Below are 12809 nucleotides of genomic sequence, written 5' to 3'. Positions count from 1 at the left end.
TAAAAATGTCTTATATGTTTCAAATGTTTTAAATGCTTGTATGTTTTCTAAATGGCATATTATGAATTTTGCCAGATTTATTTTGGTAACAGTTCTTAAGTGAATCAAAAAACAAATAAATGAATGGCAGCCAACCTGGCAGTCAACCAAGGATCACTGCAACCCCACCACCAATACTCTGCAGATTGTGTTGGGAGATGCAAAAATAAATCTCATCTCTCAACACAACAAAGCATGCAACTGAGTCACAATATTGATATTGATATTTTATTTCTATCACGCTCATACACAAGCGTTTCAGAGCGCGACAAGGCAAGGGGGGTTACGGGGGAGAACAAAACAACGATCTTGCTAGGCCTCATGAGATTGCGAAAGTGCAAGTGGATGGAAGAGGGGGGGAGGGAAAAAGTGCAGATCAAAAGGAGAACAGAATAAATAAATAATAAAAGCAACAAAAGTGGTAGTTCAGCCAGCAAGTGGCAAGTGCTGAATTTAAGGCTGCAGACAGGGTAGGACAGATAGGTGCAGGAAGAAAATGGGGGGGGCTGTATGGGTAAAGATACAGACCCCAGTACAAGGGATGGCCCGGAGGCAGTGCGGGAGGGCGGTAAGGTGAGCAGGAACCTGGGCCCGGAGGACAGAGGGTGGCCAGGTGCACGGTGCCATGACAGACCAGATCAGCAGGGGAGACGGGGGTGAAGGCAGAAGCAAAGAGTAAGGTCTTGAGGTGCTTCCGAAACCGGAGATGGTTCTCCTAAAGTTTTAGAGTGGCAGGGAGGCTGTTCCAGAGGGAGGCCCCAGCCGAAGACAGATCTATCCCAGCTTGTTTTTTTGAAAAACGACTGACCCTGGGGGAGTTAGAGGTAGAGAAGCGAAGAGCTCGAGAGAGAGGAGGCATTTGCGGAGGGATAGCTGAAAGTATTTTGGACCCAGGCCCCAGAAAGCCTTGTGGACAATGCAGAGGGTTTTGAATTTAATCCTTGCACCCAATGGAAGCCAATGGAGAGATTTCAGAGCTGGGGAGATACAATCCCTAGGCTTGAGGCCAAGGACAAGTCTTGCAGTCCTGTTCTGATTAGTTGCAGAGGGCGGAGACTGGAGGCAGGTAGATTTAGAAAGAGGCTGTTACAATAGTCCAACATAGAGAGAACCAGAGCTTGGGAGACCATGAGCTTGTGGGGGAAGGAGAGGAAAGGTATAGTACCTCCATAGACCATAATATACTTTAAACTATGTGCCTGAAAATCAAAACGCAAACTCCAATAAATAATCCACAGCTGAACCAACTAGTCTGGAAAATCTAGGGATTTGAGGTAAACCATAAAGTTGGATTAATGCCTTTTGAGCAAATAAATCTCAGTTGGTACCAAGTTCACTCCAACGATTTTCACCCAACATTTGAAATGTACGCCACAAACCTCGACACATTGTGCTTAATGCATATCTTCAGCCAGTAGCATCTTCAATCTGCACAAACCTCATCTATTTCATAAACAGAGTGTGTGATACTCAAACGGGCGACATTCCTTTCAAAACACCACATCTCAAAATCTATTCATCCACGATACAAAAAAGTGCATCTAAAAATGCTTTTAAGCTTAACTCCAGAAAATGTAATATGCAACACCTATGGAACTACCATCAAGCAGGACTATACAAGATTGTGCCAGAGTGTCCGCAAACGTCTGCCATAATCATGATTCCTGAAATCCGGTAAGGCCCAAAATTGTCCCGGAAAGTGTGAAGGCGCTGCAGCCAAGGCCAGTTTTTTCAGCAACAGATTGAAACATCTACTGACTGTAATCTCATATCAATCTATCATAGAGGTAAATGCTTGTGGCTCATGAAGATTGCACATAGTCAATTGCCTCTATCCTGGCCTACGACACATTTAAAACCCAATTGTGGCATATGCAGAACCCAGCAGAATCCCAAAATATGATCACAATACACTGGCAACAGCAAGCTTCAACTGGTTATTTACAGTCAATCTAAAACTGGTTACATTATGTTTAGTACACAAAGCATTACAGGGCTTGAAATCCTCTCGTCTTGCTCCAAACAAAGTAGCCCATCTCTTTTTGAGGCCTTCAGTGGGCTAATATCACTTTGGTGGTCCCACTTCCTAAACTGCAGTACTGGTGCCAGATATTTTGTTGCTCTACCAATTGAACTCTACACCACTGTTACATTTAAATCCATTCAACCAACTAGTTTCTGAAGAGAACACAAGTTGGCCGTTTCTGAAGATGTCATATTTGAGAGGTAACTTGGTTTAATTTTTCACTCATAGCCCAATATACTTAAAAAGGTCGACCCTGCACTTTATAAATATCAGGACAATACACAAATATCAAATACCTTACCTCTATGTTGTATTCTTCCCCATCGGTTTGGATTCGTACTGTGAAATCTCCATCTCCTATGTGTGCAAATACTTTAGAACTGTGTTCACCTTAAATGCAAGATTTAAAAAAAAAAAGACATTTAGTCTGTTAGGATATATTAACCGAACTGGTTAATCTATAGCATTTTTAAATTATATACATTATACATATTCAAAGGATGAATTGACACATATTTATTTTGTGTGTTCTGTAACCACAATGGCAAGCTGTACTGCAGAAAAAGGTGGGGCAGTGTGAAGAAATTATCCAGAACATTTCAAAGAGTTAATGTATTTGCAATCGCTCAAGACATTTTTATTTTATACCACCTGCCTTCCTGCTCTGTGCAAAAGAGGCTTGTAAGATGAACAGGACAGAGTTAAGGGAGAGAGGGGGACGGGCACTAAATCTCAAAGGACTGCAATCTACTTTAAAACAGCATGGGGCTTGCAGGACACATGGTGGAGCATTACCTTCTCACAACATGTAAAACTGATCATATTACATTATTAAAACAAACTATTCAGGATGCAGGCGTTCAAAAAGCCAGCTGGATGTATGTACAATGTGCAGGTTTTAAAACTAAAAGTTGTAGTTTTCGACAGTGCCTGAACTAACGCATGGACACCTCATTACCGTTGACCTGTTCTTAGGAAATGATCACCATCCCCCTCTGCCCCTCCTGCAGCAAAACAAAAATGAAGCCTTGCTGTTGTAGCACCCAGATGATACATCTTTGCCAATTCAAATTTTGGAATATCTTGTCTAATTCTCAGCAACAGACAGGTGACTTTCATGCAAAACAGTCCCTCTTCAAATTCTTACTGCTTGTGTGCAAATCCATGGTTGAGCTTGCTTCCCCCTATCTATTTAGCAGACTATTTCCTGCTACTTTCCACCCTTTAAGCAGTCACTAAGTGCCACCTCCTCAACCAAGATGAAGAGCCATCTACTTACTCTCACATTACTCCCCCTCCTTTAATGCCCCCTCACCGATTGCATTGTGTATACAACCATGTACATATCAAGTCTCCTCTGACTACTATCTGCCATGTATCTTGCCTCAGCCCCAGCTTCTACATTATGTAATCTCAAATCAACTGTTTGTGTGCTCACTACGCTTCTCATGAACAAGCACCCGATTCAGGAGTTCCTTGATTACCGTTTTGTTTTCTGGGTAAAATACTTGGTTCTCTTAACACAATAAGATACAATGTCAATGGAAAGAGTTAGAGCCCAGGATGGAAAGAGATTAGAGGGAGAGTCAGAATTTTGGTTGCCCAGAAGGTCCTGTTCACTTTATTTCAGATGCCAGGCTACATTCTAATGCCAAAATAGGTTCATTCTTCTAATTTTCTCCATTAACATCATATTTATACAAATAAAACCCATGACAATTAAAATTGTAATTCAATAGATAGACTAACACATGACAATTACAGTCTGCTAATATAAAAATACGTAATACATTACATTCACATAATTAACCAATATCAAACCACAATAAAGAAGAGTTACAACGCAGTATAAATAGCTAGTTACAATAATTTGATCTTAAAACATTAACTGCCGAACAAATATATTTATGAGCTTCCTGTGTCATTGTTATAAATCGGGCCTTCTCATAAGAGCTATTTTGACGTATTCTGCTCTGTGATATAGGGATTATGGGTCATTAGTGTTAATTTACAAAGATATAGCTTTGGCACAGGATCTAATATTTTTCAGGAAGAGCGGGTTTAGCCATTTTCGCCACTGAAGCCTAGAGTGGATGCAAAATAAGAGAAATGCATCACATCCTCATCATGGCCAAGATAGAAATGGCCCTTATTTGGGCCACTGATATACCATTCTGTCCTCTTGATACTTTATCTTGCTGACTGCCCCAGTTTCCTGAAAATGGAGTTTTCAATTTACATGTGTCCGCATTCATGATGGGAACTGAATTTTCTGTTTATCAGTGTCTTTCATCTTATTTCTTACCCAAACTTTCACTACTGATTTAATCTGACTCATACTCCTCGAGTTGGGGAGCGTGCGTGACCAAAGGGTAACGACTAAAACTTGCGCCTCCTCTGAACCACAGATATTTGCTGCTACTCTCAGAGGACTCAATTGCAGAGAAGGCAGTAGTGGTATTGGGATTTGTCAAGAGGCCCAATTTCATTTTTTTTAAAAAAATATGTTAAAAATCTACAGTAAGCTAGGGAATCTATGCTCTGTAGTGCCAAATCTATTCTTATGACACTTCTTGGGGTACCTGGGGGAAAGCCGAACAGTTGTCGCAAAAATGTACTCTGAATTGTCTCTAGGCACTTGTGATTACTAAAGTCACAAATTTCAGATCGATACAGAATTACAACTGAGACTTTCTTTTTAAAAACCTCTAAGCACGTGTCTGGTCTCTGTGCCCCGTACATTAATACCTGGCTAAACCTTTCAAACTAAGTGCTGCCATTTCCAACTGAGGTTTAATATTTGTGGACCATAAGACATTCCTTGTGATTAGAAGGCCAAGATAGGGATATTGCTTTTCCTTCCTCTATTATTTTGCGATCTAAAAAACATGTATAGCTTTTTCCTGGTTTGCCAAAGACCATTATCTTGGTCTTAGATTTATTTAATGTTAACCTATGATTGCCCAAATATGTTTTTTCATATCCACGCCCTTGGTCAAGGACACCCGGTGTTAAAGAGATGACCGTATCGTCCACATATAAAAGGGCACTTTAATCTTGGTTCTTCATGGAAGGTGAAAATACATTTGCAACAGCTTTACTAGGATCAAAATCAGACATGAAGAGAATGAATAATAGTGGGGCAAGCGGACATCTTGGCTTAACTCCCCTGTTGGTTTTATGACCTATTTTAGTATGTCTCACTGCGGCCACTGTGTCTGTGCAGCATATCTGAACTAATGTTAAAAGTGCTGGGGGCATCCCCATATTATGTAACATCTGCCACAGTAAGTCTCTGTTTATGGAGTCGAAGGCCCACTCTCAGACCAAAAATGCTGCACAGAGCCTCCTCCCACCCAAATTCTACTTAAAGTGAAGCAGTGGTCCAGCGTACTAAAACCTGGTCTGAAACCTCCTTGGGTATGCCGAACAATTTCACAGCCAGGCGCCCATTCTTCCAGCCTTGCTAGAACACATTTTGCAGGTATGTCCAGCAGTGAGCTTTGTCTGTAGCATTAGTGGTCATTAGCAGAGCCTTTCTTGAATAATGGGACTATGAAACTTCATCTCCATGGATCAGGGACCCTTTTAGAATCAGCGATTACTTTGAAAAGTCTACACTGAATCGGCAGCCGCCAACCTGTCAACCAGACAAAAATCTCTGGTTTCGGGGAGACCACCAGGGGGCGCAGACGAGATGGTCGCATAAACCACCGTCTCCCTCCTCGAGCCCTAAAGATGCCAACTTTTAGAGCTGTGCGGGAAGAGATCAACACTTAAGAAATTGGCGAATGTGTACCTACGGGTGAAATGTCTGCGAAAATCGAGACACGAGAACGTTGGAATTCACTTTCCTGTTGAGCCCCCCAGTGCCGTGAAAGCATAGAGCATAGGCCAGCAGGAACAGAAAATAACGGCTCTGGCATACACTGCGCTTCTTTAGAACCAAGGAGCGTCTTCCTTTGAAGTCGCTCATGACACAAGCCATAGAGCGCAGCGGGAGATAGGCGGGCAGCGGCGGTGAGCAGACCCGATAGCAGACAAACCAGAGCAGCTTACACGAAGGAACCGGGAGATGGGCTCAGCAAGCCGTGGTGCCCCCTCCAACCATCGTGAGGAGTTCCAGTCGAGGAGGATGGTGCGGGCGGCCCAGCGGAGGAAGGCTACACCCCACAGCAGTAGCACTGCCCCTCCCTCCCCTCCGCTGCGGGCCGCCCAGCGCCACAGTGATAGGAACAGCAGTGTGCTTCATTCCCACGCCGTCCGGGTGCAGTGGTCTGTTCACCCGCTGGCTCCCGGGCTTGGGAGATTGAGAACTGGGGTGTGCCGCCACCCGTAACAAGGCGCTTTGGCCCCCCCCCCCCACCCTGGGGGACAGCGCTGGTGCAGCAGGGGCAGTGCGGTGAGCCCCCTGGACAATAAAAAAAAGGACAAAGGGGGAAACAAAAAAAAGAAATATAAATCATTAAAAAAAATAATAAACAGAGGCCCATTTTGGGATCAACCTGAACAAGGAGGCAGCTTCCCTTCAAGAAGTGCGGACTACCTGCCGATCTGGAAATAAAGGCCAACCCTTGCACACTGTTGTGCCACCACATCCAGGCCAAGAGGCCCAGGCAGTGCTAGCGCTTCTCCAGGCCAGAGGATTGAAGGAGGGCCGAATTTTGAGTCCAGGGGGTGCTGAATCGAGTGCAGCTGTTAAAAGGAGGCATAGTTACAGAAACCTGGGGCTCGTACTACACATCAGTCCCCTGAGAACTGCCGCCGGCCATCCCCCCTACCCCAGCAACCATCAGCGGCCCGCCTTCAACATCCCTCTAAGACGCAGGCAGCCACAAGGGCAGACGTCCCACATCCAACTTCTAGCAGAGGTACCTGGTCCTCTAATAGTGCCCCACAGGGGCTGAATTCAAACAATATTTGCAAGGGCCACATCACAGTGAACTGCGCCTGCCCAAAAGGTGTCCAGAAGAGCGGCCACAGAGGAAAATGCGTTAGGCAAGCAGCGGAGTCGCAAGAGCCGGGGGAGCAGAAAACAGCGGCATTTACGCAATTGCTCTGAGCTGGGCATTATCAAAGCAGTAGGGACAAGAAAAAGAGAAATAAGTGGGCACCACAGGGTAAATATTATTATTTGTCGTCTTCAGTCCGTATTTGTATTTTAAATTTTTAGCAAAGAAATATCTAAACACTTGCGGGAGCAGGCTGAGAAGGGTCTGGAGTCACCCTGACCCAAGAAAACAAGTGAGGCAATAGACTAGATGGGAAACCGAACTCCATCGTATTCAAAAAGTGTTATACAGAACTGTATCACCTGATGTCAGGGGTGAGATGAGCTTATGGATGCGGCAAGTGGCACTTGCCGCATCCATAAGCTCATCTCACCCCTGACATCAGGTGATACAGTTCGATTACACTTGCCCTATATAGATCGCACACTGGATCCCCTCCAGCATCCGATCGTGTTCTTTGCGAAAACATACGTCTGATACTGTTTCTTTCCTGTTTTAACGTGCCTGACTCCATTCTTTAAGCGAGACTTGCCCTGATGAAGGAGTTTTATACTCCGAAATGCATTGGCATTTTAAGTTTACTTGCATAATGCAACATGTCAGCTGCGTCCTCACTAAGATTTGATTAGTGATCATTCTTTTGATTTTTTTGATAAAAGAATATATATTACTTAAACAAGGTCTTGGAACTCATTTTTCTACGAACAATTCTCAAATTAAGAAGAACCAAACTAAAACTATTTTGAATTGTTTTTTCGAATATAATTACCCAGACTGGGTACAAACGGAGAGCGGTTGTGTGACTAGGTTTCCCATCTAGTCTATTGCCTCACTCATTATCAAAGCAGTAACAGGGCGGAGTATACATTCCACCTCGGAAAATTGAGCCAGCATCTTAAGACAAGAAAGGCCCGTCCCTCCAATCAATGTATTCCACTCATAGTACCAGGAGTCTAACAGCTCTGCCATGGGTAAAGCTGGACCCGCGCACCCTAGCTGCCCTAAGTTTAGCCGCACAAATACAATCATGGAGGCGGAGGAAGTCCAGTGTTCCTCAGACATCCCAGGCAACGACTGCAACAGCGCAACCAAATCGGACATTCACCTTCTCCTAGGTGAAATCAGGTCAATGAGAAATAGTCTCACGGAAACAGTCTCGGACTTGCAAACGAAAATGGCAAAAGTTGAAGACCACTTAGAGGCAGTCCAAAGTAACCAGCAATCGGGGGACGTTATCACCATGCAATATGAGGCCAGAATCCTAGACCTAGAACAAAAAGAAACAATATGGAGTCCAAGGTCGACGACTTATAAAATAGGGAAAGGCCTTCATATATTTGCATAATGGGTCTTGAAGAAGAACAGGGTGAAACCCCTTCAGGCCTGGAAAGCAAAGTGAAGTCCTTAATCTTAACCCTTTACAGTGACACAAGCCCTCCCGTGCTCGAATTCGATAGAGTGCATAGGGCGGGCGGCCCACCAAAAGGTCCGCGTTCAGTCCTAGTCAAATGCCATTACTATACACAAAGACAAGACATTTTGCAGAAGGCAAGAGGCCGAGACACAATAGAATTTCGAGGGTCGAAATTAAGGCTCCATCAAGATCTTTCAGCAATCACACTGGCAAAAAGAAGAGGTTGTTGTCCCCTCACGGGTTGGCTGCAGGAGAAGGGAGTGAGGTATCGGTGGGGCCACCCTTTTTCCCTCACATTCGAATATAATGGAGAAGAGTTGAGGATAACCTCTGTGGAAGAAGCTGAACAAACCCGCCGTCACCTCCAAGGCCATGCTACAAGCTCAGATCCTGACAGCCGGAGAGAGTTTACGGGCCCACATTGAGAATTGGCCAATAAGCCCCCAGGAAGGGGTCGGGCACAACAGAAATGGAAATATAAACGACAACACTCCCTACGGAGTCTGTGTAGCTCGCTTTGACTGAGTTTAGTAAAGAAAATCTGTCTCCTCTGATATTGGATACTGGAAAGTTCCGGTGCTGTCCGCCCGCTGGGGCCGGACAGAATGAACCCGAAGTTGTGCTGGCCTCCAGGGGTACACTAAGTAATGCTCTTTATTCGTGCAAAAGTTGTTCTTTCTCCTCGCCCAAATGTTAAGGTTATAACCAGGGCCCGAGGAGGGGTCCTCCCGGAGTGGTCCTTTTTGTTCAAGGGCGTCTCTTTTTTTCTCTTTTTCATTCTCTTTTTTTCCCCTTTTTCTCCATATGAGAGTGCTCCTAGTAGTTTCTCACACAGGGGGAAGGGGGGGCAAGGAGTGGGTAACCACTCATTCATTTAAAATGACAGTTTTGTACCACATCAAAATTCTGCACACACCCCTTGCATTACTACGACTACGCCATCGCCTCACGGCGAAGCGGAGAGGTCAAGCGCTGTACGACTCTCATTGCCATGGGGCAAACTTTGCAATCCACCCTAGCAGTCATGGCTAGCTCCATAGTCTTCGTTCCGCGAATGTGAAAAGCTTGAATTCCCCGCAGAAAAGGTCAATGTTAGCGCAACAGTTTGACCATTCCAAACTTGATGTCCTTTTCATACAAGAGTCCAAGTATACTAGCGGGGGAGAGGAGGATAATAGGAAAAGGGATTGGGGAGGCAATCTGGGCATCAGGCCCTCAGAAAAAGGGCAGAGTGGGCATCCTGCTAAGGCGGTCCTTAAGAATCCAAATAGAGCACATTTACAGGGACAATCAGGGCAGATATGTGGCACTTAAGGATAAACTGAGATCCCGTCCCACAACACTCTGTTCAGTTTATGCACCCAATCAGGGACAATCCAGCTTCTTCGAACCCTTGTTTGATTTCCTAGAAAACTGGAGGGAAGGCACGCTGATCTGCGGAGGGGACTTTAACGAAGCGGTAGACCGGGAGCGTGATTGGCACCAGTTACAATGAAATGCTCCTCCCCAAGCAACCTCCAAGGAAATAGATTCCTTCGTCAATTGAGGGAACATAATTTAATAGACACCTGGCGCACAACACACTGAGGGGAAAGGTCCTCCGCCTTTTTTTCACCACCACATCGTACTTTCTTGAGGATCAATCACCTCTTGCTGGGAGCGGAAAATGAAAGTGACATCCTCAGAACATCCATCCAAGTAGTAGCGTTGTCTGACCACGACCTATGAACCCTGGACCTAGACTTGGGCCCCCTCCAGACTCCTGACCATAGGTGGCGATGTAACGACTTTCTGTGTAGAGACCCAATATTTAAAGAAACTCTCTCCGATGCCATCAAGGAGTTTTTTCAAAACCAATGACATAGACGGAATGTCACTAAACACGGTTTAGGAAGCTGGGAAGGCTACAATAAGGGGAATCTTAATATCTCAGGGCCCAGCCAAGAAAAGGCTCAGGCAGCTTAGAGAGGGAGAGCTAAGAGCAGACATCACCCGGTTAGAAAAATCCTTGAGGGAGCACCCCACTAATAGCGGAGACACAGTCATGAAAGTAAAAATGATGAGGGAAGAATTGAAGGATATCTGGAATGGCAAAGCATTTACACAATTGAAATATCTGAAGCAAAAATTCTTTGAGAAAGGGGATAAGGCTCACACGATGTTAGCCAACAGACTCCGAAAACAAAGATTAGATAGAGCAGTTTTCAAAATGAATGACGGGTCTGGTGTCCCCCTAACAAACCCACAAGAGATCGCTGACCGCTTTTCCAGATACTACTCGAAGCTGTATACAGCTGAAAATAGCAGTACCCCCTCATCAATTGAGGAATATTTGGCCAATCTCCCCCGTCCGCCTATTGCGGACAACCTCTTAGTTATGCTCAATGCACCAATCTCTGCAACGGAAGTACAAGGAGCCATCTCAGCCCTTATAGCCGGCTCAGCACCAGGGCAGGACGGATATACGCCAGCCTTTTACAAAACCAATTCTAACGCACTCTCCCCATTTCTCGCCAAACTTTTCAATTCCATTCTGGATTCGGGACAGGCCCCCAAGTCTTTTACTGAGTCCATAATTATTGTCATCCCCAAGGAAGGCAAAGATTCCTCAGAATGTGCATCATACTGGCCCATCTCCATAAATAATGTGAATGCTAAGATTTTCTCTAGTATTCTAGCAGCCCGACTGGCCCTAGTCCTCCCCCAACAAGTACATTCGGATCAAGTGGGATATGTGAGGTAGGCAGGGGCAGACAACATCAGAAAGACCTTAGATCTTATTGCCACAATTAGAGACAACCATTTTCTACTTTCAGTAGACATCGAAAAGGCATTCGACCGCGTGGAATGGCTGTTTCTAAAAGCAATCCTAAATTGGGCAGGGCTGGGGGCCGCCTGGATACAAGGAGCAAAGGCGCTCTACCGGTCAGCCTATGCAAGAGTCTCAATCAATGGAATCTCCTCAACTTATTTTAACCCCACGCGTGGCACAAGGCAGGGATGCCCACTCTCTCCCCTCATTTATGCTTTGGTGGTGGAGCCTTTTGCTCAAGCCATTCAGTCTAACCCCATGATTAGGGGCATTCCCCGAGGAGGTAAAGAATATAAATTGGCGATGTTTGCCAACAATATCCTTTTATACCTCACCCAACCACTAGATTCTATCCCAGCCTTATTCCAAGAATTGTCATGCTACGGTGACCTTTCAGGCTTTCGTGCCAATCTCCAGAAAACCATAGCAGTCCCATTGAAAAAGAATGCGGAGCTGTCGAACCTCCTGAAGACGAATTGGAGCTTCCAGGTGCAAACGGATTTCGTCCGGTAGTTGGGAATAAATATTATGACCTCTCTCTCAGACCTCTTCGAGGCTAACTATACACCCCTATGGAATGCTATTAGAAACAATATGAGTAGATGTCTTGGGCGACGCGATTTACCAACATAAAAATGAACATCCTGCAGCGGTTCTTATTTCTGTTCCAATCTCTCCCTATCATCATCCCAGAATCCTTTTTAGCCGAGGTGAAGCGCACACTGCTGAGATTCTTATGGGCTGATAAGAAACCAAGAATCCAGTATTTCACATTAATCCAGTCGAAGGAAGAGGGAGGAATGGGATATCCAGACCTGGAAGAATACTACAGAGCAACACAACTCTGCATACTCCCAGACCACTTGCGGGAAAATCCCAAAAAACAGTGGGTAGCGATAGAAAATGACATTCGCACCGGTCACGTTAGGAGAACGGCTCTGAGTCCCGCTTTCAGCCATGACAGAGAATTAAGGAGCACCCCATCCTCAAGGTGCTGTGGCACCTCTGGTGCTCATCTCGGGCCATGCGAGGGGTCACGTCTTGGCCTTCCCCTCTAAGCTGCATTTGCCCCCCCCATCCGAGACCTGCTGAGTGAAGTACACCGGTTCCAGTCTTAGTCCGAAGCCGGCCTCACCCGAGCTGGGCAGCTGTGGAAAAAGGGAACATTTGTCACTTTGGAAGAGCTAAAGACTGACCTGCAGGGTATAGAAGTGCCTCCCATGCGCTTTCTCCAGTTGAGGAGTGTTCCAACGATGCTCGGTGGAACGATTCCCTAAAGCGCACCCTAACACCGTTTGAACAAATATTGAGCTCCCCCCAGACAACAAAAGGTCTCATAGCACGCATGTACAAATCGCTAATTCAAGAGGTCACCTCCAGCGCCCGGCATCAGAAGCTAAGTGGGAGGCAGAGTTGGCAACAGCAGCGCATCCAGAGATATGGAGGAGGGATATATAAAGCAGTATGGACGTCATCCATTTCTATGCAATATAAAATGCACAGTGC

General features: G+C 45.3%; 1 protein-coding gene across 2 annotated transcripts in view; it reads right to left on the bottom strand.

The window, feature by feature from the left end:
- ADAM17 (ADAM metallopeptidase domain 17) overlaps nt 1-12809 on the bottom strand; it is a 1432827-nt gene that overhangs the window by 1156573 nt on the left and 263445 nt on the right. For both annotated transcript variants that reach the window (XM_069605995.1, XM_069605996.1), the window contains exon 4: nt 2367-2455. In XM_069605995.1, the coding sequence (XP_069462096.1) occupies nt 2367-2455 (89 nt within the window). The remainder of the gene's footprint in view (nt 1-2366; nt 2456-12809) is intronic.

This window comes from Ambystoma mexicanum, chromosome 4p (genome assembly GCF_040938575.1).
Source record: "Ambystoma mexicanum isolate Mex_15411 chromosome 4p, UKY_AmexF1_1, whole genome shotgun sequence".
In the NCBI taxonomy this organism is placed as follows: domain Eukaryota; kingdom Metazoa; phylum Chordata; class Amphibia; order Caudata; family Ambystomatidae; genus Ambystoma; species Ambystoma mexicanum.
The sequence above is the reverse complement of the archived record's forward strand: the minus strand, read 5'-3'. Positions and strand labels throughout refer to the sequence as shown.